Source organism: Notothenia rossii (assembly GCF_949606895.1).
Source record: "Notothenia rossii genome assembly, chromosome: 3".
Taxonomy (NCBI): Eukaryota; Metazoa; Chordata; class Actinopteri; order Perciformes; family Nototheniidae; genus Notothenia; species Notothenia rossii.
The window spans coordinates 62182909-62210786 of NC_136901.1; the positions used below are offsets into that span (position 1 = coordinate 62182909).

General features: G+C 40.8%; 1 protein-coding gene and 1 long non-coding RNA gene across 3 annotated transcripts in view; both read right to left on the reverse strand.

Annotated features, from left to right (window-relative positions):
- Positions 1 to 6314: 6314 nt before the first annotated feature.
- LOC307033905 lies at positions 6315 to 10824 on the reverse strand. Its single transcript, XR_013806700.1, has 3 exons — positions 10801 to 10824; positions 9663 to 9755; positions 6315 to 8657 (listed from the first exon to the last, which is right to left on the reverse strand). It is a non-coding gene; the product is annotated as an uncharacterized lncRNA (long non-coding RNA).
- Positions 10825 to 12225: 1401 nt separating this feature from the next.
- Positions 12226 to 27878, reverse strand: part of LOC307032491 (uncharacterized protein) — a 68822-nt gene continuing 53169 nt past the window's right edge. For both annotated transcript variants that reach the window (XM_079670483.1, XM_079670484.1), the window contains one exon: positions 12226 to 12668. In XM_079670483.1, coding sequence (XP_079526609.1) covers positions 12504 to 12668 — 165 coding nt within the window. In that variant the 3' untranslated portion in view covers positions 12226 to 12503. The remainder of the gene's footprint in view (positions 12669 to 27878) is intronic.

The window sequence follows — 27878 nt, forward strand, 5'->3', positions numbered from 1 at the left end:
TAAACCTCTCTAAAAAGGTCAAATTTCATTTGTTTTGCATCAATCTTGATACATGGTACTTATTATATGTTATAGTTTGGATTCCTAAAGCTTTTTGTCTACTATCCCATCATTCAAGGGTGGTTTTCACTATAAGTAATGTTTTTTTTGGACGGAAACTATTTTACTATGTTCAATCAGAATTTACTTTACAATAAAAACATCTATATTGATTCTGACTTTTCTACATCCAACTCACAGGTGTATCATTACTTTGAGAAAAAAGATTATAAATGTACCCCTTATAGAAGAAAAGATATAGTCATTTGTTCTGGGCATGTCATTTTCGAGCCTGAAACCTGAAAAACCGGCTCAGGGCCTAACAGGTTAAGTAGTAAAAAAAAGACTGGATTAAGTCCACTTAACATAAAAAAAAATAAAGAAACCATTGATTGTGTTTTGGTTTGCCATTGAACACATTTGAATGAAAAAGTGGCCTCCTATGCACCACTGTAGGGGACACTGTTGAAGCATTATAATCACAATGTCAACACTTCTTTAAAAAGATAAGGTTATTTTATAAATGAAAAGGTTTGAACAATATGAGGTATTACTAAAAATAGAGCATGATCCACCTCCCTTACCTGTGTGAGCCTCCTTTGCATATTTCATATTCAAATATACAAACCCATTGTAGGAGCCAATTAACATCTGTGGGTATAAAGGTAGGAACCTATGTTTGCTGGTGAGAGGTTCCACCGGAAGGCCATACAGTTTTTGACCACACACGGAGAACATACACACACAGAGAACACAAACACACGGATCACACGAAACACACACACAAACACGGGATTACAAGCAAAGCAAAGGTATTGTGTAAACGGTAATATCGTGTGGTGAATATGGAAAGAAGCAAGTAAAATGGAAACCAGTAAAATGTAAATAAATGGACTGTTTCAAACTGGAAACTTGGTTTCTGACCTTTATTCGGCAGCAATCTTGTGTGCATCAATTACACCAACAAAGCGGATCCTCAGAGGCTTAAAGCATTGGCTTAGCCTCAACACCCATTATAAACAATATGCATTTGTGTGTGTGTGGTGCCATGTGTTTCTCTTTCTGTCCACTCTCTGGCCCACCCAGCTCAGTGATTTGCAGTTTGTAGTGGACACCTCTATGGCCCGGTGACTGATGGCTGTTCCATATTATCCTTTTAATTGTGCACATTGATTCCCCCAGCGGCCACTGCCTTGTTTACTCCTCGGCTGTAATGCATTTGTGTCTGCTGCTGCATTGATGAATGTATCCTAATCTTAATCTGCACACGGCAACATCCATCTGACTAATGCAGGACTCTGGGGATAAATCTCCCTCTCTGACTCTGCCAGATATTGGGTCTCTCTTTGTCAACTCCTTTCTTCTTAGCTGCTCCTTCTGATGATACAAAACTTCACTTGCTTCATTTCAAACTTTGACCCTTCTCATTTGATTTACTCTTATCTTGCTTTCATTTTTCACCTCAAATATAAATCACCTTTTAGTATTGTTTGTTGGATGGATAGATGGATAGATAGATATTAAAAAGGTGAACAAGTATAATCATAAGGAAATGAATACAAAAAAGTTTCCTCTCTGCATCTTGCCCTCAGACAGACAGATGACAGAAACTCCAAAGAACTCTCTCCTCCTCTGCGTAGTTTGCCCTATAGTGGGTGTTTCCTGGAGCACATTGGCATGCTGGCACACACACATACACACTGAGACACACAAGGTCAACAAAACACCAGCTTTGCAGTACGGCTGTTAAAGTTAAGATAAGCCCAGATAAGATAAGCCTTTATTGATCCTCATTTAGCACATTAGGGTGCTGCAGCAGCACATGGACGGACATAACTACAGGTGCATAAAGGAAGACAAAGATCAAATGTATATAATAATAATCACAAGGATTTTTAAATACGATAATACTTTATTATCAGATCAAGTTTAAATTGTTTCTTGCATCACAGCAGTTCCATGGCAACATCAACAGAGACAGGAACCAGACATTTAACATAATATTACAATCACTGAAGAAAATGTGTTTAAGACTCTTTACGTACATTTGATCTGGGATATAACTCCATATTTAATGTTAGGATTGAGTGGTGCACAGAATGCTCCAATCTAATTAGTTTAAATCGTGGAACTCTTTTTTTTCTGGTTTGATTGTGACAATTCATATTCACTGTTCCGGACATGGTTGGGGTCCGAGACAATGTGTCGGCGGCCTCAATGTTATTTTGGTTGGCTGGTTTGTTACAGTTTCGCATAAAGCTGACCTGCAATCTCTGAGCAGATTTTCAATTGGTGGAGCAATTTTTTATTTAATGCGGTGGACAAATAAACTGAAAAAAACTGAAATGTTGACTTTTATTAAATGTATTATGTCAACAGATTTCAAATAACGGTATTAGCTTAGTTAGGTTCAACTCAATGTTATTCATCAAACCTAATACAGTAATGTAACATTTGATACATTTATACATTTCATTAAAGTCAACTTTTCAGTTTTTTCAGTGTTTCTAGAAGACCCCCAGAGTATCCTGTCCGACTGCATGGCTGCGCCAGGGGTCGTCGCTAGCCTTTAGCTTAGCTCTAACTCCTCACCCCTTCCCCCCTTTACTCATTCTCTCCTCACTTGGCTGGCTGGGTGAATTAAGGCTGTGGGGAAAGTGGACGGGTGATGGTCCTTTATCCTTTTCCTACCCTCTCCCCTCTCAGTTGTTTAGTGGAGTGTGAATGACGCAGAGCACCTGAACGCCCTGTGACGACTCCCTGAACACAAAATGTTGAGTCTCCACATGATCCCTCTCGACCCAGCCATGTCAGCCCTCTGTGGGGCACCGCAGCCAAATCTTTGCTGACATGACTGGCATGCATATACTCCACACACACAAATACACATACACACTCATGCATGCACTCTGACACACACTATTTCTCTATCTCTTCAGCCCTTTTTCTCGCATGATAACATTGTTTTTATTAAAATGACATTACACAAGCTTATGTTACCAAACAAACTTGTATCAATTGAGATTCTCGTTATTTTAATTATAGACATTTGCGGATAACTAGTAGCAATTCCGCATATCAGTAATAATATTGGTGCTGCCGGCAATTCAGCAATATTGTATTCCCTCTAATCTCCCTCTTGCTCTGAACCTCTTGCTTATTCTTTTAATTTCCTCTTATTAATAAATGTCCAACGCACACAAGTGTTCAGTTCATTTCAATTATAAGACTTACTGTATTTGCCTTCAAAGCAGTAAGATAACACATTGGAAAGAAATGTGTGTGTATCTCAATAGAGTGTTTTGCACTTTCATTCAGTGCAAAACAGTCTCATTGGCAGTTATGTCTGTTGTAGATGTTGTGCTTTCTAAAATAACTCCACATTCAGTTTGAGAGGCAGCTGGGTATCCAAATGCTATGGCTGCAAGAGTCAGCTGGGTTTGAGGGGAGACAAAGTTTGTGTGAGCCCTTCAGTGCAGTACAGTCATGGGGGTTAAGCAGGTCCGCCCCTTCCTACATGCAGATCACACAGACTGCGTGGGGCCTCACCTTGCTGAGGGGATCTCACCTTGCAAAGGGCGCCTCGTCTTGCAGAGGGGGCGCAAATGTGGTGAAAGTCATCGCAAATGTGGCGCTACTATGCGCGTCACAGTTTCCCTGCTGCGAGGCACCGGCGGTAGCAGTGCACGAGTGTGCTCCACTAGCACTAGCTAGTGCTACGTCGGAGCTACGTCAAACTCTGGGGCAAAGCCGTGAAGCCTATAAGGAAGTGCCACTAGTGGCTGGTAGTAGGAGACTGCAGAAGGGAGCAATTTCCATAGACCCCCATGTTAAAATGCCCAACTTTACAGCGGTAATAGTTTCCATTGTGGTTCATAAAACCATAGTATATGTATGCATGACAATTGTGAGGGGGGTGAATTTCACAACTAATTTGTTTAAGTTATATTAAGCCTTAAAATTATGCATCAATTAGGGCGTGGTCACATTAAGTGACAGGTCTGTCCAGTGACTGCTGCTGTTAACTTTCTGCTCTGCTAGCAGCTCCGTGATGCTACAGTGGCTCAGCCTGCTCAACTTATCCGGGAACACAACTTGAACTCGGCCGTGTTTGTTGTACTTCTGTAAGTGAAATTCTAGTACTTTATGAATATGTTGCTTGTGTTTTTATTCAGCTGACGTTAATGAATGTTAAGACTTGGGTAAGCGAGTGGTAGCTACATCTGGGCTAACAATGCTAATCGTAGCATCCAAGTTAAAACGTAATAGAGAAGTGTTAAACATTAAGTGGTATAACAATAAAAAGCGTATGTTTGAGGTTGGTAAAATACAGTGGCGAACCGTGTGTATCGCAACTGGACCTTCTGTAGACACACACACTTCACCTTTCTCTTTCTCAAGGGTCAATAAGAACATCCAAGAGGAAAAAGAAGAGCTGATGTTATGAGATTTTAAACGTCTCCTATCATGCTATTTTTAGGTATATATTATGGGTATCAGATATATAAAATTATATAAAAAAACATATGATGGGTTTTGCTCAAAATACCAAACAGATCATGCATTTTAGACATCCCTCATATCCCAGGCCTGTTAGAGAAAGGCTGATTCTCTGCTGGCCCCGCCCCCTTTTGAGCACGGCAAGGCAAGCAGTGAGGTCTCCTGCAGATTCTCAGCTAAATGCTGCCGTGATTAAACGCCATTTTATGTTCCGAACCACTTCAAGGATTATTTCTGAAACAGTAAGGAGCTCAAATGCTTTTTCTCTTGCGGGTTTACCACAAGGGGAGTTCCTTTTTTGATTTCCTGCTTTTTTACACATACTCTCTCTAGTACAGGTTAGCTCTGAGTGTTAGCAATGCTTGCTAATGTGAACAAAGACCTGTACCTGTATCTGTTACAACCCGGCTCCTGGGCTGTAACAAAAAGCAGGGAGGCGAGACGAGGGTTGTAAATAAAGATCCGTTTATTTTAAATGCCACACAATGATCCAGCAGCACCAGCAACAGATCCCCGAAGCTGGCCCGGCGTGAGTGCCCAGAGGAGTGAGAGAGACGTATCCGGCTTGGCTCCTCCTATATACTTTCCCCCAGGTGTAGCTAATTAGGCAGGTATCCTCCCCGACAGGTGCAGCTCATCACCATCGGAACCTGTGGACACCCACAAAGCACACACAAACAGACGGCACCCCACGTAGTGTGGAGGGGTCGTCACAATATTACTTCCAATACATGTCACGCATTATTTCTGATAGCGACGCTTCTGATAGGGCCGTGGGTGTAAAGTGTTAGAAATTAAAATCAATGTTGATATGGCGTAATTTGAATTAAATACACTGTATTTAATTTAAATCTGTTTTATTCTAAAAACCGAATATTAACACTACTTCCGGTTTTCCGCTAGTGAATTTCGTCATTTCCGGTTAGCATTAGCATGTGGCGAAATGCTACGTTTTCAAACCTTGAATTGAAGGTGAAATGACGTGATGTTGTACCCTAAACACAATGGGTTTAACACTCATTTATTGACGCTGAAATCAAGTTTATTAGGGAATGTTTGAATAACCACAGACACCAGAATGATGTAATTTAGCAACAGAAAAAGGCAGGAATTGCATTGGACCCGCCCCCCCGACGACGCCGGCCAATAGGAGAAGACCTCGGATGACCACAGGAAGAGCAAGCCAAGAATCGATCTGTTCTTCTCCCTGACCTCGGCTGACTGGGCGCATGGCAGAGTCCTGCACGGGTCTGATTTTCAAGACCCGCTCCCGCCCCGCCCCCGCGACGTGCAATACCCAACCCGCCCCGCTACCCGCACATATTGCCAATTAGTTCCGCAACCCGACCCGACCCGCCCCGCCGGCACAAGATCCGCAACCCGACCCGAACCTGCATATACACTCAAAAAAATAACTCATTGGATGAACTCAATTCAATTGTGGGCAGGATTTCCATCCAATAAATATTCGTAGCCCCAACTGAAACTAAAAACATCCATTTAATAAAATTGAATTGAGTTAGTCCAACTCATTTTTATCAAATAAAGCTGAAATAAAATTATTACGTTAAGCAAATTAAATGAATTTACATTTGTCCAACTCAAACTAATATAATTAATTGGTAAATAATGTAAAAATATAATTATTTTTCACTTTCTCCCCCATTAAGACACTCATGAGACAAAACCTAGTTGAGATATTTTTATTGAAAATTCTCAGATAACAATTACACCTTGAGGTGTATAGCCAATCCTCACTTTACTTGTGTAAACAGTGTCAAAGTTCTCTATCAGAGTTATTTGTCTGTCTGCATTTCTTTTTTTATTAAACATATCAATAAACAGACTGAGCAGGAGATAAAAGCAACTCAGAAAAATAATAATAATGCCAATCATGGATGAGGAAGGTGACAGTAATCCTCAATTCAACATCAATATTTATATACACATCTCAATATTAACTCTACTTGAAAACACAGAGCAAGATGTCAACATATTTTTTTTAAAGAACATTTTTAAAGTGGTGCAAATAGCTCTCCCGTAACAGTGCCGAAACTGGTGAAAAATGAACACCCAGCTATTCTAGATCTCCAAGTGCCACAAACAACAAAGACACTATAAAAAGGTGGATGCTTTGCACTGCTCTCCAAACAGGGAATATCATTGGGTGGTTTTGATATATAAAAGAGCGCACTGCACAAACCCTACAGCAGGGCTATTCAACTACACATTCAGTTGGGCCAGATTTTATAACTACAAAATTCAGCTGGGCCAGACATTCAGCGGCCTGTAAAAAGCGGGTAGTTACACATTTTAAACAAACACATATTACTGCGATGAAAAACATGCAATTTTTATTCATTGTTCATCTAACAAAGGTAGGTCAAAAAGTGCATAAAAACACAACAAATTAGCATTAATTTAACAGAATCTGAAAAAAAAGTGCACAGTTGTAGCATTACATTTGTTTGCTTTAGAAGTCAAATATTCAGGTTATTTTTTTTTAACCAAGCACATCACAAAGTGCATTTACTGAATACAATAATAGCAGTCTTAATACATTTCCTGACATACAAAAAAAAAAGCTAAAGAGCAATGCAACACAAAGAGGTAGTAGGCTACTGTAGCAATACTATTTTTTCACTTTTCAAGTAATAACAAAAAAATCATACGTTTCGGTCACATTTGTCCCAGACACATTACAAAGTGCATTTAAATGAATACATAAAGAACTGTCAAGTTACCCTTCAGTGCACAAACCCATAACAAGGGATACGGGTAACTATATGAATGAATACTACACTACACGTCTACTATAGTAAACTAGGTGCTTACTATCACCTCATTTGTGATTTGTCATCGCTGACTTTCTCAATGGGAGAAGGGACATTTTTTGTTTTGAACAAGAGCAGTGATTTTGGGCTCATAGGATATCAATGCAATCCTAAGACATTGGTGAAAAGTGCTGTCAGTCAGGGAGCAGCGAGTGCTACTTTTGATTGAGTTCATGTGTGAAAAGCTTGATTCACATGTGTATGTTGATCCAAACATACTGAGCACACAGATCGCTACTTTCTGAACGTTAGGGAACTGCCGTTTTTTGACATCACTCCAAAACTTCGCTGGCCCGTTAGTGCGCTGCATGTCAATAAGTTCCAGTGTATATTTCCCCTTGTCGATGCAGGGGACCACTTCCTTTGCTCTGGTTGATGCGTCCCCCTCTATTGCAACAGTGACGGGGTCTCTGGCAAAGCCCATCACCTCTGTGGGCAGAGCAAGTCCATCCAATCGACCGGCAAAGTTCTCTTTCAAACTCGCAATGAAATCTGTCATCACATCCGTGATTTGTGCCGGAGATGTGATGTGTTTGGGGAGCGTCGGAAAATGCAGCATCCGACCCGTGCTCAAGTCGGTCGCGAAAAGGTCCAGCTTGACTTGGATCTGCTCCACAAGATCAATTACCGTTTTGTCTCTGTTTACGCTTCAGAGTTGAGAGAGACATGTTTTAGAGTTGCTATCATAGGACCACCGTTACTAGCACCACTAGATGCACTTTCAAAAAACGTGCTGCGTTGTGGTTTGGTGGTTTCTATGCAACGCGGAGTGTTGCGTTCATGGTCTGTACTAGTGTAGGAATTTGGCTACGGGAGGCTGGGCCACTCGGGAGTTGGTTCTGGGCCGCATCTGGCCCGCGGGCCGCCAGTTGAATAGGCCTGCCCTACAGTATATTTGGTAATTGAATAAGTGTAGTGTAGCCATTTGCTTTGAACCTACAATTACAAAAAAGCTAAATATTTGTTAAGGAAACTTGACAATACACTTGTTCACCTCTTATGCAAACAGCTTGATTTTCAGCTGCTGTATTTTTGCATTCAACTTGTGCCCATCCAAGTTCATTACGATCTTCTGTAGTTGTCCGGGAAGCTGAGATCAAGGGCATAAATGAGCCCCAAGAGCATGATGAGTCCCACAATGACGCTGCCTACGTTTTCCATTACTTTAATGCCTTCGATAACAATTCCCACGTCCTCTGGCCCCCCATCCCCGTTTCTTCGGATCGTGTAAATCCCCATGACTGTGTTGGAAATGTCCCTCTCTGCATCGTCAGCGGCGGAGGCCTGAAAACAACAAAAACACGTATGTTAAGTAAAAAGCTGAACCCCACAAACAGAAAACTGTATGAAATATAAATAAGCATTCTTAAACCATCAACTGCAGTTTAGAGAAGCAGATTTGCTTCTGTCTGGCTCGCCTAATTGACCAATACTGCTTTAAACTGAGATAAGGACCTCCAACCTTATCAACATACAGAGCCTGAAATACAGAAATAAATAGTTGTACAAAAATGTAGAAATAAATTAAATCTAATAAAGATAGTTATCCATGTATGTCCTGTTTGCTTATCAACTTTTACTTATTTATTCATACATTTACCTATTTATTTCTATATTTATTATTTTATTCATGTATTTATTTCAGGATCTATTTATTATTTTATTTATTTACTCCTGTAATAATTTAAACATGTATTTCTGTATTTATTAATCCATTCACCTACTTATTTCTATATGTATTTCAATATTTATTTATTCGAGAATTTATTTATTTCAGCATGTATTTATTCATTTCTGTATTAATTGATACGTTTATTTATTGCCATATTTATTTATTTGTGCATTTACCTACTTATTTCTACATTTATTTATTCTTAAATGTATTTATTTCAGCATTTATTTATTATTTATCCCTGAATTAATGTATACATTTATTTATTCATTAATATCCATATTTATTTATGTATTTCCTTATTTATTCCTGTATTTATTTTTTCATTTATTTATTGATAATAATAATAATAATTTTAATTTTTATAGCGCCTTTCAAGAGACCCAAGGACCTTTACAATGGGAAACAAAACAACAAAATAATAATAGTCACAAGGATACACAGGTTAGATACCTAAGTAATACACACAAGCGAGAAGTTGACATTATAGACATCTAGCCTTGGGTATGATCGGTGGTGTGCCATAGGATGTTCTCATTATAAATACATGCCATGGTATTAATAAATTAGGGTAACACTGTTCAACGCTACATGGGAAAAATATTGTATAAACTTACCAGATACTCCTTGAAGAACGAGTCTGGATCTTCAGTTAGGTATATTACAAGGCTTCTCAGGATGCACTCCCTCCTGGTGTTGATGTTGTCACACTAAAGCAGAAGCAGGGTCGACAAATCAGGAAAGAATTTAGTTAATGTGGGTGCGACAGAAAGGTCAAATCAGTCGAAATGTCCCTAAGCAGGACATGGTATCTGACGAAAAAAAAATTGGGGGGGGGGGGGCTCTGCAGCAGCACGTTAAACCGTGTGCGACCATTAACATTTTCACAGAACAGAAGACACACTTACTGGAGCCCGCTGCACTGTAGGCCAACGCTGTAAATACTTCTGTATAAATTTGCTCCTGTCTCTTTAGCTTTATTACAAGTTGACGGGAGTTCTGCGTTAGTTTTAGCATTAGCCATTGTGTTGAGTGTGGAGACGATATAAGGGGACTGCGGGAGAATAACCCAAATCTAACAAATTCAAAGTGATGACTCTTTTTCTAAAGGTTTACCTCAAGTACGAGCAAAAGGTATGCAGCATTAAAACTACTCTGAGAAATCAAATGGAATCAAATAAGTAACTTAGGCCTACGTTTCTGCACAATTGTGGGTGCCTGCTTGTGAGTGAGGTTACCCATAAAAGACTCAGCACATATATTATCTCATTATTTAGATTAAATATTTGGCAGTAAAAAAAAGACCAGTGCCTAAACTCAACTGGATTCCTACAGTCCTCCTCTGCCTGCCTGCACTAAGGCCAGAAGAGATGGACAGACCTGAACATTATGATAGAAAATGGCGGCGCTTACCTCATGCACTTTAATTACTCTTTGTATTTTTTTGGTTGGATATAAACTCAATTTTGGTGTACTGTGTTCAATGAAAATAACATTAAATCTAATATAATACAATCCACTGATCTCCATTATCCAGCAGGTATTCAATGCTACCCACATGTAGCAAGCTAGCTTCTAGCTACCAGTTATCTGGCTAGCCATAGCTAGCTTGCCGTTTACAACTAAAAACGGAGCAAAATATAACACGGTGGTTTCAAATATTCTTGTCGATATTACTGTATGAAAAGGCATTACTTGGAAACAGGGTACGTTCTAAACTACTAGAGACTACTAAAAAACTACTAAAATACTTACCAAAGAATAGACTTTCCCCAGTCAATTTCCACAGTCAGTGTCAGAGAAAAGGAGGCAAAAGACAGAACGGATGTGCGCATGCGCAAAGGGGATGTGCCAAGGGGCGTTCCCCAGATGAAAACAATTCATTTTGAGTTGATCTGTCCTAACTACATTTAATAAGTAAATTGATTAAACTAATTTGTGTTACACTAATGAACTATACTTAGGTTTATTTCTTAATAAAAAATATTTAATAAAGCGAACATTTGTATATTGTGTCAAGTCTAAGAAGGGCTTGAATCGTTTTTATGAGTGTATATAAGCATTGAAAACGTGCAATTATTAACACACGCAGTTGCATATTTGGCTCAAAAAGCCTGGGATGTTGGTTATTTTCTGCATCTAGGATGAAACCAAAAGCCTCCCAGACGTTGGATTTCGCTCTTGAGGAAGAGTTATTGAAAATGCTGTATTCTCCGCTAGAGAGCTTCACCTCAGCCATTGAGAATGTGGCGCTCTGCAGCAGATAGATGCGCTGCAGAGGTTATGATTATGCTCGGTCCCGCGGGGGAGAGGTCTGAGGATTTAAACATTAAACTAAATTATTATTATTTAAATATATTTATTATGCAACACCCGCAACCCGACCCGCATCATCTTTGTTTTACCCAGAACCGAACCCGGAAAAAAGCGTTTGAAAAAATACCACCCGCAAATCACCTTTTTTGCGGGTCACCCGTCGGGTACCCGCGGATACCCGACCCGATGCAGGACTCTGGCGCATGGGGAGAGCGCCTCCACTCGCAAATTTCATTTGTACATCACTGCATCTTTTGTGTAATTAAATGCTGTTAACTTTTATAGGTTTCCCTTGACTCTTTTCAGTTTATCCTGCTCTCAGGGTTCAAGAATTACTTACAAAAGTCAGCCCATATTTCAGATATTGCGTCATATCGAACGCAAATCTGGATCAGCTCCGTTGTACCCCCGTTTTTAGAGATGTGGGTAAGGAGGAAAAGAGAGCGGGTTTTATTTTCTGACACTTTGTGAGTTCCCTGGCACACTGGGGACACATATTTATAAGACATCAAAAAGTGCATTTTGCATGATAGGACACGTTTTAGAGAGGACATTCTCTAAGAATCAACATTTTCATTGTCAAAACAAAGATCTGCACACTGAATAGTTTGTAGTCTAACAGGACCTTCATTTGTTTGTGACGTTGCACCTCAGAGAAGGTGTGGTTATTGTCAGGCCTATAAAGTGTGTCAAAAAAAACAAAGTCAGCTGATCAAATGCACCTATTATGCACTCGATCAGCTGATTATTTATATCTTCCTCACTTTATGAGCTTCACAATACTTGTGCCTTGTACCGCAAAGTTTGCAACGTAACAAATAAATGGTTCCTAACTTCAGTCAGATTTGAAAAAGACAAAAGGAGTGCAAATACAAATTACGTTTATTGAAATGTGAACTAGAGGTTATCAAAGGCGAACCATCAACATTTTTTTAAATAAAAAGCACATAGTAGAAAAGGTTACACACCTATTAAATGCAGAAGTAAACACATTTTGTCAAATCAAGTGACAGACTAGGCCTGTGCAGATGGTATCAGCTATGCCCAGCATGGGCTCCTCCATCAGGCCTGGTCCTCCTCCATCAGCCCTGTACCCCCTCCATCAGGCCTGGTCCTCCTCCATCAGCCCTGTACCCCCTCCATCAGGCCTGGTCCTCCTCCCTCAGGCCTTGTCTTCCACACAGAGGAAAGACCCTCAGTCCTCTCCAGCCAAACCAACACCAACAGGCAGGACGTCCATCACACTGAGGTTTCTCCCTGAAGTCTCTGCAGCTCTCTGGACACCACGCCGTCTCAATCCGTCCACACTGAATATGAGAGGGGAAAAATGAAAATAATAAATGCTTTAGACAATAAGAAACATAAAGTTAGTTGAGTTGCTCAGTTTTTTTAGATTGACAATACCATTATTACTAATATCTCAGGTTAAGAGGCACCTTAAAATAAAGATAGGTATTTTAATACATTTTGTTGATTTTGTCTTTTGTATTGTGTGGCTAAAGTGAAGTAGCTGGTACTTATAGTTTTAATGATACAGTCTGGTTATAATGCCTTTTGGAGGAGGAATCACAGGTAAGAGCACTAACTAGCTACCAAACGAATGTTTCTTAGCTTGACTTACATGTATTAAACCTATATTTAAGTGACAGCAAAATATAAGAAAACTAATGTCGTGCAAACATATTCATCTTTGCTTGATTCCAGTGTTGAATTTAGAACAATTATTTAAGAACGTGAAGTATTATCCTAAAAACTCAATATTATTGACAGTGTGCAGACCGGGAGCAACAGATGTAGGTTAGCCAGCTAGCATCTCAGAGCAGCCCTGCTAACCATGTTAGCTTAGCTTGTTAGCCTCAGCTGTAGTGCTTTTAGTAAACCCTGTGCATGTGTTGGGAAGTTGGTGAAGATGTTTCTTGATTTGCATGTGTTTTGTCACATCTTTGTATTTTAGTTGGGTCATTTGAACATTTTCTCCGAATGGAAGTGTTTTGGGCCGTTGTAATGCTTTTGCACAGTGACCACCGTACCGAAGGGGAAGAGAAAAACATATTTTGATTCCAAAAGATTATCAGTCTCTTACACTACTGTCAGAAAAAAGTGAAACTTTCAGCAAATATGACACAAAGTTATTTTGAATAAAGTTACCAACTGTAGTTTTGCACTGCCATGATACAAGAGAAATCTGTAAAGCTGTTGTCAGGCCGTGTTACAGCAACTACTTTAAAACTTTGACTTATTAACAAGTTGTAGCACTGTACTACCCTTTTGTTGGAAGCAGAAACTATGGCATTCCATTTAATACATTGTGGAGTTAAAACAATATGGGGAACATGACACAATGTGGAACAAATGCAACATTAATACTTGGTTTAAAACAGGGAGAGAGGTGGAATGTAGGTGCGTCAGCTGCAGGGGCCCCATGGGTCAGCTGCAGGGGCCCATGGGTCAGCTGCTTTGTTTCCGCTTAAAACCACCTCTCGCACAACAATCAACTTGAAATGTCTCACAGGAACACCGCATGATCTGTGTGTGTGTTCTCTCCCTCAGTGTGTGTGTGTGTCAGGGTATTCCCAAGAAACCGGTGTTTCTCCACCTCAATGAGCAAGAATAATGAGTTGCTGGTCCATCGAGAGAGGGGAAAACTCTTATCGTCTCTCCATTATTTGCAAATTAACAGCGTGTAAAACGTCTTATATGTACCCACCAGCAGCAACCACACTCATAACAGCCCTGTAATTTACGAATTCATTTTGAGGATTTGAGGTATTATTTGATGAGGTACTTCAGTTTAGTAATTGGAAAGCAGAGGGGGAGGGCACATGCAATGATTAGCCAATTAGCTAAATGATGGAGCCTGGTAAGTCCCAGGCCCCTCCTAGTAAATGTGAGTGTTCCGGGGTCAAGCTGATGTTCGTCGACTTCATTCTTGGATTGCCACAACAAGGTGTGAAATCAAAGAGGAGTTCTTTGAATTATCTACTGTAAAAAGGCATTAGCAGGAGTGCTGAAGGGAGAATTTTCATTACGGTTGAGATTGGCTCCACTGTGGAGGCAACTTTCATTATCTTTTTGAGAGGTTTGCATCGGAAAATATCCTCTGGCACCGCCGTGGTGATTTTTTTAAAGAGTGCGTTCTGCTTTCTGCCTACATAGATAAATAAAATAGAAATGTTAATGAAACTTCGATTGACTCCCTGGGAAGAAAGGGATTTTAGCCTTTGCACACCATTTACATACACAAAATACTGATAGAACACACTACAGAACATCATAGGGCCCCTTTCATGAAGTTCAAGTTGTCTCCCTCTCACCTCTCCTCTTGTCATGGGGGGGAACACCAGGTGTCATTTGTTGATGCATTAGAAGCTAATAGAGCCAAATTGTCATAATGAAAACGAGATTGGAATCTTTTGAAACTGCTTCTAATCTCATCACAAAATATAAGATCGGCGCGGGGTCCAGAGCAGGGTCCAGAGCGGGGCTGGTCCAGAGCGGGGCCGGTCCAGAGCGGGGTCCAGAAAGGGGTCCAGAGAGGGGTCCAGAGTCCAAAGTCCAGAGCGGGGTCCAGAGTCCAGAGCGGGGTCCAGAGTCCAGAGCGGGGTCCAGAGCGGGGTCCAGAGCGGGGTCCAGAGTGGGGTCCAGAGCAGGTTCCAGAGCGGGGTACAGAGCGGGGTCCAGAGCGGAGTCCAGAGGGGGGCCCACAGCTGAGTCCAGAGCGGGGTCCAGAGTCCAGAGCGGGGCCCACAGCGGGGTCCAGAGCGGGTCCAGAGCCACAGGATGGAGCAGGTGTAGGGCAGCAGCTCAGACACAGAGGCCCAGACTAATCGTCACTCTGAAAGCCCGTCCACTGAGGAAACACCCACCTGACCAGGCTTGGATTTTTCTTCATTTCAGGGGCAAGGCCATTTGGCCTTTGGTGTCACACATTTTTTCAGGGCGCAAAGGCCACATGCCAGGGCACAAAGGCCATTGAGGGAAACATTTGGATTTGGAGCTTACAAATAATTAACCTCACTTTCTGGCAAGAAAAACACACGAATGAGTGTGTGTGTCTCTTTAATCAACTCCTCACATCTCCTCATATCTGTTCAGAAACTAGACAAAAGTTAAACATGTACAAACCACAGACTGTCTGTGTCATGGCGAATACAGTCGCTGCTTTAAATCTGTCAGTATCAGGGGCACACCGGCCATGGTGGCCGTAGGACGTACAATTATTTTCGGGGCTTCACGGCCAGACCGAGGGTGAAAATCCTACCCTGCACCTGACCCCAGAATAATGAAGCTGCTGGGTAGGTGGAAGCTGGGGAGACGCTGAGAGCAGTAAAAGAGAAAGTATAGGGTTGGATTGTGTCAGTACCAAATCAGATACATGTCAACTGCAAGTAACAACATAGGGGCTGTGCTCTTTTGTGGTTTTAAGTCATAAATGGGGAAAAAGGGTGATTTGAAATGTTCATAATATGTTCATAGCTATACCTATTGAGGGACAGGACGCCTTAAAACCGAAAATGAGTTAGCATTTTACCACTACCGTTTCCCTCGTCTTGAAGTACACATTTTTTAAATGAGGTTGCAAGCTGAAGAGATGTTCAGCTTTTGTTCTACAGCATGCAAGATGTCGGTATATCAATTCACATATGGACCTTAAGACAGTCTAGTCATTCATAAAAACAAATGTCAAATGACATTTCATAAAAGATTCATGCCTAATGGATATTATAGAATATTTGCAGGAATTGATGTTACATAATGACTTTTAAAGGTCACTCACTTCAAACTTACGACAGAAGGACTTCCTAAAAAGAAGGGTATCTGACACTGTTGGGTGTGTTTTCAGATGACTAATTCTCCCCATTCCCAACTTAGTAATCATTGGGGGGGAATATCTTCTACTGTACTTGACTATTTACTGATGACAACTTTAAGGGAATAGACAACAACGTTGTCTGAGAAGTCGTTGGATCCAAGAGTCTTCAGGATGAGGCGACCATGAATGTCTGTACACAGTTTATCCAACAGATGTTCAGTTATTTCAGTGTGGGTCAAAGGGGTGGGCAGCACAGCCAACATTCCCAGTGTTTATACTTACTTAACACCTTAAGGCCTATTTTGCACACTTGTTACAGAACCTTTTTTGTCTGGTAAGAATGCATTTGTACTAGGGCCGGGACTCGATTAAAAAAAAAAATCTAATTAATTAGAGGCTTCTTAATTAATTAATCGAAATTAATTGCATTTTTAATCACATATAAATATGTGACCTGAGAACAGTGAGAAGCAATTTTTTTCACATGGATTTTAGTATACCATTGAATAATGACTGAATACATAAGCTTAAGCAACAAAACATTGTTTATTTTTTTCAAGGTGGTACTTCACCAAGACCAACAGAAAAGTGCAATTTTTGCCATAAAGTGTAGCAATAGCATATTTAGGAATATAGTACATTTCAGAGATTCAGGTAGCCTATAGGTAGGTAGACCTTCTGTAAACTATAACACTTTGTTTTTTAAGTAAAACACAATACTTTCAAGTACATTCAGAACATTGAAAACTCTGACTATTAGAAAACATCTCTCTGATGCTTCAGAGGCCATAACAGACTTTGTTGATTTACCAAGTTGATTTAAAAAATCTAATCAATTTCAGTCCAACTCTCTCAATAACCTTGGCCAAAACAATAAACAGTTCAACATAAAGTGCCAGTTGCACCAACAACGTAATAAATAGTTCAACATAAAGTGTACCATTTAAAATAAAATAAAAAAGTGCCAGTGATTGACCTCAATCCCTCCTATTCTTCCAATATCCTGATGAAAAATAAAATCTCTCTGTTGCATAGGCCACTGTTTGATCAACGCGAATTGGGTGTGGGTCCTTGTACTCCGAGTCGGGCTAACGTCCACGCTAGCTTCCACGCTAGCTGCTATCTGTTTTGCATTGAGGTGATACTTGAGGCTTGATGTGCTGCGGTGATATGCGAATTCCTTTTTGCATAATTTGAAAACAACCGTGCTCTTATTGACGCTTCCATCCGTCCGTTTTTTAAAACAAAATGTCCCATCCACGGGGCCAACCAAAGCGGTCTCATCAGCTTGTTCGTTCATGTTTGACTATTGTTCACTGTGGTTTGTTGTTGTTTGAAGTCATGAACGTTAGTTGGTGCTCCAGTATAATCGGTACCCCTGAAACTCATCCAGTGAGAAACGTTCCGCGGTGCAAAAATAAGTGCGATTAAAATGCGTTAATTTTTTGAACGCGTTAATTTTTGTGTAATTAATTAATCTTAATTAACGCGTTAAAGTCCCGGCCCTAATTTGTACATTTTCAGGTCTAAAATGCTGGCGCTGATAGGTGGCACAGTCTAATCTTCATTTGTTACATGATGAAGACTACAGTTGATTCGCATTACTATGGGTACTTGAACCAATTCTGCTCAAAGTTGTTTTAACTTTTATAACTGATCAGTCAGGTTTTAAAAAGCAAAGTTCCATGACTGCCAGCACGGTATGAGCTGCACCAGGCTTTTAAAGCAGCAATATCACACACTTGGAAAGTGCTTCAATAGTGGTATGACTTGGTGTGAAGAGGAAAAAGCTGCCTAGAGAGGAGATGGATAGATGGATGAAACCAACACATGATTTCATCTGACTGTTGTTTGAGTCCCGTATGTAGCCAAAAGTCACAATCATCTTATTATAAGAAAGCCAACAATTAAATGTGGTTTCTGACATTATGTAACAAGCGTATCGATTTATACTATTATACTCACTTAATCCTACTTAAGTGTTCATTTAAAAATTATTAACCAAATGTTAAATGCAACTGTAGTGAATTTGACTAGAAAAGCTTCCCAGTGATTTAAAACGTGGAGCCAAAGGGTCCGACCAAGCATCCGTATGTGACTAGAAATAAGAACATGTTGGACTGATGCCTACTTTTTCAGCTACAGTTCTGCAGCCAATCATTTGACATTTGACCTTCATATAGAAGGTAAAACAGACGAGGGCCATTTCTCAATGTCGAGTATACCTGCTGCAGAGCCACTATTTCAAGTATACTACGTCATCGAGTGGCACCGTCTGCTGGGCATTTAACATGCATTTAAACAGTCCTTCGGCGCCACTCAATGACGTAGTATACTTGAAATAGTGCCTCTGCAGCAAATTTTACTCGACATTGAGAAACGGCCAGTATCTCAATAGTTTACCCTTTAAAGTCTCGATGGAACACACACACACACACACACACACACACACACACACACACACACACACACACACACACACACACACACACACACACACACACACACACACACACACACACACACACACACACACACACACACACACACACACACACACACACACACACACACACACACACACACACACACACACACACACACACACACACACACACACGTTGCCCAGGGCCACTCAAACATGTCAACAAGGATGTTTTGGACTAGTTTATCCCTCTTTAAGTAGGTTAGGGCCATTGTTCTCACCATTACTGTGAACAGGATGAGGAGGAAAGCCTTCCTCCAAACACTTTAACTTGTTTACCGCTGAACCCTTTTACGACAAGAAGGTCTCACTGTATGCTGCTTTAGTGTCCATTTAACTGTAAATAGCGCCAATTACCACCGTGCTGTATTGAAGAATAATGTAAAATAAAGTTTGAGACAATGTTTACTGAGGTAATAAATCCAGTTAGACATCAGATGATTGTTTGTAGACTTGGGATATATACAGTATCTGCATACAGTGGAGTGGCCCCCTGCTTTGAAATAATGCCGTTTTAAGGCTCTTCGTGGACCTGTAAGTTGACGCTCGGTGTCTGTAGACTCCAACCTTTGTCAGACTCAATGTTAGGCAATTGGTAAAGCATTAGCATCCCCCTCTTTCCTGAAGGAAGATGAATATGTGTTAATGCCATTAATTCGTTTTTAAAGAAATAGAATCAAATCAGAAAGGGGAGTTGTGATTCTTTACTTTTATTATCACTAACCATGTCGCTTGTGAAAATAAATCTCAGTTTGTAGCATTCAAACTCATTTCCTGCAGGCTTTTCCTCTTTGTCATGCTCTGCTTCTCAGCTCCAACTTGATATCTTTCTCTCATTCCATTTCTCTTCTCAGGCACGTGCACACATAGACATCAAAGTGGGCTTGAGCCCCTGCCCTTTTTCTTCCTCCAGAGAAAGTGCCCTTTCCCCCCCCTTTTTTATTTTTTATAAATGAATATAATGTATATCTACTGCTGTTTGCGCAGTTTCCCTTTCCAAAAATATATTGGTTGAATACAAAATATCATGTCGGGAGATTAGACTGTGAAGTTCCGATGCTCTCTCTACCCTCCCTCCACGTCTCCTGCTCAGCGGTGCGGACATCGGCAGTCCCTTCAGGCAGACATGTAGCAGCACCTCCCAATTTACTGTCCCATGTTATGCCGGCTTTTCTTGGCTTATTTTGAAGGTGAGTGGTGATGAAAAAATTACTAAACTGCCAGTGCCTCGAGTTTACAGCTAATTAGCTAAAAGACAAAAACAAATATAGTTAACTATGATATGGCTACTAGCTAATGGATAAGTTAGCTCAAGGTTTAGCTAAGACAATTTATCATGGGCATACAGGCTAATGTACTGTACTTAAGGGGAGACACTTAAAGTGAATACAGTCAAATGTGTATCTAATAACGTCATCACAATCGCCACATTGATATGCAAATTAGGCGTTAACTAGGCTTAATTAAAATGCGCTAATTTGCATGCAGTTACCAAGGCATTGCAGGTGAAAAGGATAAAACAAAAAAAACATCACCTCACAACTTCCCCAGATGGTCAATTCAGTATTTTCCTCTGAAATGTTATGTTTAAATGCAGATTAGCTTTAAATCTATAGATTAATTCAGACATGGTTGTAAAACCATTTATAAGTGTTTCTTGGAAGTTTTATTTCCATTATGTCAGGGTTGAGAGGGGCAAGCAGGACCCAAATGCAGATTCACAGAAAATACCTTTATTTCAAGGCTAAAATGTATGAACAAACAGAACTCTTCCCCTTGACACAGTCAAGAAACACAAGGAACTCACAAAGACTAACAGAAAACACAGAGCCTAAATGCACACAGGACTAATCAAACAAACAAGAGACAGGTGAGGAGGGAGGAGAAAACACGGGGGCACCAGATGAACACAATCGGGTAATCAGGGAGGGAAAACAGACAGAAAGCAACAGGCAAGACAGGGGGTGAACACTTTTCAAAATAAAACAGGAAACCAAAGACAGAAAAAGACAAGTCAAAACACAACACAGACAGATCGTGCAAAATAGACCAAAATAACAAGTACATGAAAAAACGATATTTTTGCCTGAAATGTCCTTAAGCAGTAACTTCATCATTTTGATTGTTGGCTGCTCATTTAATAACTATTAATTGTTCTAGTTTGTTGTTTGCTCTCGTGCATTGTGAATACTAAAGAAGACCATGCTCTCTGTGTTAGCTGATTATTTTGTAGAATTCTGTTGAGTATTAAACAATAGTGTGAGTGAGAGGGTATTACAATAAATTGGTCAGTAAGTCAGTGATGTGCAACTATATTTAACTTTTTGTTTTAAAAAATTTTTTTATAAATGATTATAGGAAGTGCCCTTTTTCTCACTTGAGCACCCACCCCCGAAAATGTCTATGCACGTCCCTGGTGCTGTCCATGTTTCTTAACACTGCTAATAAACATGCAATACCACACATGTACCAATCAAATGTACTTCCAGCCAGAGATCACAACACCAAGTTAATAGCACGCGAGAGGCCATTCATCTGAGAGGAGGAAGTCAAGCGACACTGCAACAGTCAAAAGAATGACTGTTAGGATACGTTTTCTGTATACTGAGGAGTGAGAACCTTAATAAAAGTGGCTGCTTCGCCTCTGCTGCTACAGCTTTACCGATTATTAATAACAATGTTACATGGAAATGAAAATCGTAGGAACAGCAACGGAGCTGCAGATCTTTTCCCTGCTGGCCTGTCATGTGACCTGGTGCTTAGGATTAATAGAGGAAGATGAATTAAAGGAAATTCAATAAAATATTATTATGCAGCTGGAGAGGGAGGGGCTTCCTGTGCTGATTGAAAGCACATTGCTTCACTTTATCTCCACTTCCTCTCAGAGTCCGAGGTCAAAGGTGACAGATAAGTTAATATGGATGGTAATGATAGAAGCAGACAGCAGCACAGTGGAGGCTTTGTTGAGTCACACAGATAACATAGAAGCCAGTGGGAGATTAAGCAGTAATAGCTCTGCTCTGTGTATTGATGAAAGGGGGGGAGGGGAGGAGGGGGGGGGGGGGCAGGCATTCTTCAGCTCCAACGGAAAAACACCAGCCAACTGTGAAGTCTGATAATGACCAAAAATGAGTCAATATTTGAAACTCATTTTGTGTTCTGATGATGTCGAGAAGATGTCCGTTTCACAGCTCGCTCAAACATTTCCCTTTGAGGCAAATCTCTGTCATACTGTCACAATAACCTGTTTCCTCCCAATATTGATTTCAGTTTAGAATCAGAATCAAAATACCTTTATTTAAATAAAAAATAGAAATTACACAAATTACGATTTACAAAGATACACATCCAGGTGAAAAAGTACCAGTGACAGTGTCTTTATAAAAAAATAGTGTGGCATGTCGAAGGTAGTGTGATAGCAGCCAGGTAACAGCAGTGAAAGTAAAAGTGTATTTTGCACAGTTGTCCACAGATGTATCAGTAGTTTAATTGTATAATTACACAAAAGCAGCCAGTTATAATAATAATAATAATTATGATATCAGGGCCATCAGTGTGAATAAATGGAGAGCTTCAACTCAAGTCTGTTGCTACACTTGCAAGGCGTACTTGCACCATCTTTTAGGTTTCTGTTCAGTTTTTTTTATGCTATCACTTGGCATACAGTAAATAAATAAAAACACCTCGACCCAAGCACCCACATCATTCTGAAAGATAACTAATATTGTCACTTCCAACTCCTGTGCTTAGCTTGGTGTATCATTGAAGAATGTAATCATGTCAGAGCCCAAAAAAGAACAACAAATTCAAAAATATACTCTCTACTTAGTCATTACGCCTTTGCAAGTCCTACTGGAGTTAACACACAAATTAGCCCTGTTGTGAAGCCCCCTGCGCTGCCTGAAAACACTGCCCCCTAGAAGACTCAAAAACACTGGGGTGCATGTTGCATAATTTTCCTAAAAGCCCTATCCAAGAAGGACCGAGAGGATCTCCTTGGAGCCCCCGTGTCCACGGAGGGGCTTTTCGGGTCGATATCCTCGGTGACCCAGTGCTTTAGCCATCTAGAGGAGGAGAGGGTGCAGCTTAGCCGCATGCTACTGCTGGCTCTACCTCAGGCGCGCAGCGCGCTCCTCCACAGGCAGTATGTGTCTCAGCTGCCTTCAAGCGTGCCGTGGTCCAGCCACTACTTAAAAAAGAAAAATCTCGACCCCTCCATTCTCGCGAATTTTAGGCCCATCTCCCCGCTACCTTTTTTTATCTAAAGTCCTGGAGCGAGTAGTCTACGCCCAACTGCAGTCTTTCTTAACCATGCATGGCATCCATGACAAGTTTCAGTCTGGCTTCAAACCCATGCACAGCACTGAAACAGCCATTTTAAGAGTTTTCAATGATCTAGCCGCGATAGGCGGCGCGTGAGGCTCAGGTTTGGCAAGGCTAAATAACTTTTTTTTACCTGACGCTGCCCGCCTCCGGCGTCTATAGAAAAGAGAGAAAGCACCGCCTGCAGACCAATCAGAGCTCAGTGTGCAGAGTTTAACGCTATCAAGTCATATTAGAGGATAATACAGTTTAAACTGCCATGTGCAGAGAAGACGCCGACGTGTCGCACTTATCATTCATATCACACTGATATCACATGATCAATCAGATCATGGATCATGTAATATCACAATATTTCATTATCTGAGTCAGCTTCTCGAGCCGTATCTGGCCGTGCAACACTTACATTGTCACATACTGTATGCAGAAGTTTTATTTTAAGCGACACATTAAGTTGACGAAACACTCAACTCATATGTAATTAAAGTCAGATCCACTCGTGTCTTTGATGGGGCAGTGATATCACAAACCTGTTGTACGCTTTCAAACACTGTAGTTTATTTATTTTTTAACCAGTTGTTCTGTATTCACCTTGCAGGATTATATATATATATATATATATATATACCTGGATTATATGTTCAAGTCATGGATGTTTAAAGTTCATATTTGTCTAATATTAGTTTACTTTTCATTAATGAAGTATGACGCTGCGCTGTCAGTACACTTGTCCCTGTTTGTGATTGGTCAAATGTTGCTAACCCCGCCCCTTTCACGTGAACGCGCTCTCAGCTGGAGAGAGAAACTCTTGCTTGATTTACCGGGTTTATAACCAGCGTCGTAGGACCGCTTAGCGAGATCTCGTTTGTTAGGGTTGGTTAAGATAACTCAAACATATCCAGGGTATGTTGAACTAGCTTCGTAGTACAGGGCACAGGTGGCTGCATAGCAGCGCTAATGTCAAAGACACAAACATTATATTTTTATTTTACCAGGATGCAGTGACACAAATATTTGGGAAGGCTGAGCCTTCCCTAGCCTACAGTACCCGCCGCCCCTGCTAGCCGCCGACTCATGTAGCCCAGCTGTCCTGGTGCTGTTAGACCCAGAGGCGCAGGAAGGTATTTTGAGTGGGGGTGCTGAGGTGCTGGACTCCAGTTAACACTATTACGGGCACTATAGAGCACGCACAAAAGCGCGAGCACCAGGGCCGCTACAGTGGAATGTTCTACTGCAACACTCCCCACACGCAAACACAAAGTACACCCGCGACTGTTACAATAAAGGCTCGATAATCAGCTCACGGCATATAGGCAGGGGTAAAGTGCTATTTTTTACGAGTGGGGAGCGGACCTCACCTCCTCTAGGGGGGTTCGGGGGGTTGCTCACCCGGGAAGATCTTTTTTAAATATTGAAGTTAAAAGCATCAATCTGGTGCACTTTGAGAGCAACATTAAGAGATCTATTGATACATCTCTCAACACCCAGATGAAACACAACTGTAAGCAGATGTTCTTTTTCTTTATGGATATTTTACAAATCACTCCCCTTTCAAACTGTATTCTTGTTTTACTGCCATATAGTATTTCATAACTGTTTTTCCTTTATTCTCTTATTTTTTTTATAACTATAATCATCATATGAAGGTGTGCCGCGGAAATAATATTTTGAATAATTTGTGACCAAACCGTTTGAGACCCACTGAGATAACTTCAACACAACAGTCACAGTATTACAGCCTTGGAGCAGGTGTAGTGTATGTATATGTGTGGTCTATAAGAGATAAATACAAAGGTACAAATATAATTAGAATCTATTATTCCAATATATTATCCAGTGAAAATATGCATAACTTTCGCATTAATAGTACTAAATGACATATTCTATCAGGCTAATTGACTGCTCAACAGGCAGGTTGTAATATAACCCTTCCACATAAAAATGAAATATACTGCACAGATAATTCCTTTAATTTACAGTAAAAAAGGTTAATATGCCATCTAAACATTAGACATTGCCAACAGGGTCAAACATAACATTTCAGATGGCGAAAAGTATAGCTACATAGTGCTAACATTAGCTTTGTTAGCTTAGCTCAACTTGTCGATAATAATCTGAGTTAGCAAACTCCAAACAACTAATATGCCGTGAAAGGCTTAATACTGTCCAGTCCCATGTGAGTAACATTAACTTACTGTTGGCCAGCGATGCACAAAGCTCACACACACTAAGTTTCCACTAAAGGCCCGTGCTTCACTCCGTCGACATGGCGTGCTTCTCTCCCATTCTCCTAACAGCTGCGCTCCATGTGCTTGATAGTTACAATTGCGCGTGCCGCCAACTGAGGACGCTCGAGTAACAGGCTTTCCAACATTGCCTGCTGACTGTTGGAAAGGCTAACTACTCAAATGAGGGATCTGGTCCCTTGTTGTCAGGGCCGGCCCTAGACTTTTGGGGGCCCTAAGCAAGCTTTGGCTTGGGGGCCCCCTCACTCTAGCGCGTTCTCACTACACACAACACGGAACCAACTTTTGTCTTATGATGTTAGCATAAGCACACATATTGTATAAATAAGCATATAAAAACCGTGGACCTAACGTCCTCTAAGGGGGTCCTCACCTCCTCTAGTGGGCATGCTCCCCCGGGAAGATTTTTTTTTTAATATTGAAGTTAAAAGCATGAATCTGGTGCACTTTGAGAGAAAAATTAAGAGATCTATGGATACATATCTCAACACCCATATGAAACAGAACTGTGAACAGATTTTTCTTTATGGATAACTTACAAATCACTTAAACTGTATTCTTGTTTTTTCATATAGTATTTCATAACTCTTTTTCATTTATTCTCTCTGGCTGTCCATCATATAATGTTCACATAGAAACTAGCTGTCAATAGGAATATACATTTAGATTATATGACAAAGTGTTTATTTAATATATCTGGCTAGCTATAGCTACTTGCTAACGGTTTAGCTTACCCCCGTGATTCAAAGTAACGTCAACGTAGCTGTAATTTATGCTTTGCTTACATGTTCGCATAACTTGGAAGTTTACTGACATTTACATACCTTGTTTACCTGGCTCAAGTGGTGGCTCTGGGGTTGTTGTGTGAGCCACCACTTGAGAATTGTCGTATTTTTTAAGAAAATGTTTCCTTATGTCCATCTTCAAAAACTCTGAGTCCGACTGACAGTTTATTTTAAACATTGTCACAGCTCACATGATAGGTACCTGTTAGCCAATAAGACAGATGTTTATTTCCATTCAACTCTCTGGTTGGTCTGGTGTCTTGCCTCTGTTGCATTCACTGAACACGGGAAATTACAATCCTGCCGTCCTCTCTTGTGTCATGATGAGGTTCAGGTAAAGCACGGTTAATGTATTATATTATTGACTCAATAATATAATACATTACTTTGAGAGTAGGCAATCTAGGCATATTAACACAATTAATTAAACATACTTATCACGGCGACGGTGTACTGAGATTTATTTATTTTTTAAATAAAAAATAAACATTTTTTTTTTTTTTTTGCTAGGGGGCACCTTAGTGGATGCGGGGCCCTAAGCGGCCGCTTATGTCGCTTAATGGGTCGGGCCGGCTCTGCTTGTTGTCCTCGTCATGGATCTCTGGGAGGACAATAAGACAAACTATAGGCCGGGTGTAGGTTTTGTCCTGTATCTTCACTTCTGTTGTTCTGATGTGACCATCTGGCCCAGGAAATATTCTGGTCACTTGCCCAATCTGCCATAATGCTCGTGGAAGCTGTGGGTTGACAAGCAGTACAACCGCTCCTACTTTGATGTCTTTTGTTTGTCTCTGCCACTTGCCTCGAGTTTGAAGACTAGGCAGATAATGTCTCACGAAGGCAGACCAGAAAAGATTAACCAATATCTGTGAATGTCTCCATCTTCACCGCCCTAGCAGTTCTGATGCAGGATATACCACCTGGGGCAGGGAGCTGTCAGCTCGACCCATGAGCAGGAAGTTAGGGGTCACAGGATCAACATCAGCCACGTCGGAAGAGACATACCCTAAGGCAGGGGTGTCCAAAGTACGGCCCGCGGGCCAACTGCGGCCCGGGATCCATTTTTTATTGGCCCGCAGCAAATTATAAAAATAGAATAGAATGTGGCCCACACATGAAACTTGCACTTGACTGTATTCTAGTTCTTAGTTTGACCAGTAGGTGGAGCTACTCACTAGCTGCAGTCCTAATGCAGCTTCTCCACAAAAAAAAGTTTCGAATAAAAAAAATCCGCGACGACAAAATGGCAGAACCAAAGAAACGCAAGATAGCAAGTGAATGCAGAAAATTTCAAACACAGTGGGAAAATGAATATTTCTTCAAAGAAGTCAGGGGGAAATGTGTCTGTTTGATTTGCAATGAAACGGTTGCAGTGATGAAAGAGTACAATGTAAGACGACACTACGAAACCAAGCATCCGACCTTCACGTCCTACACTGCTGCTGAGCGAGAGGAGAAAGTCAAGCAAATGGTAGCTAACCTGCAGGCTCAACAACAGTACTTTTACCGTGCTAACAAAACACAAGAAAATGCTACAATAGCTAGCTATGAGGTAGCTCAACTCATAGCGCGCCACGGGAAAGCTTTCTCAGACGGTGACTTCGTTAAACAGTGCCTCATTAAAGTCGCTGGAATAATGTGCCCGGAAAAGATGCAGGAATTCAACAACTTGAGCATGTCCAGAAACACAATTGTGCGGCGAATCGAAGACTTGTCAGCTAACATACAAAATCAAGTGTCACATAAAGCTTGTGCTTTTGATTTTTACTCGATTGCATGTGATGAAAGCACAGATGCCACAGACACCGCACAACTGTTAATTTTTTTGCGGGGAGTTGACGATAACTTTTGCATTACGGAGGAGC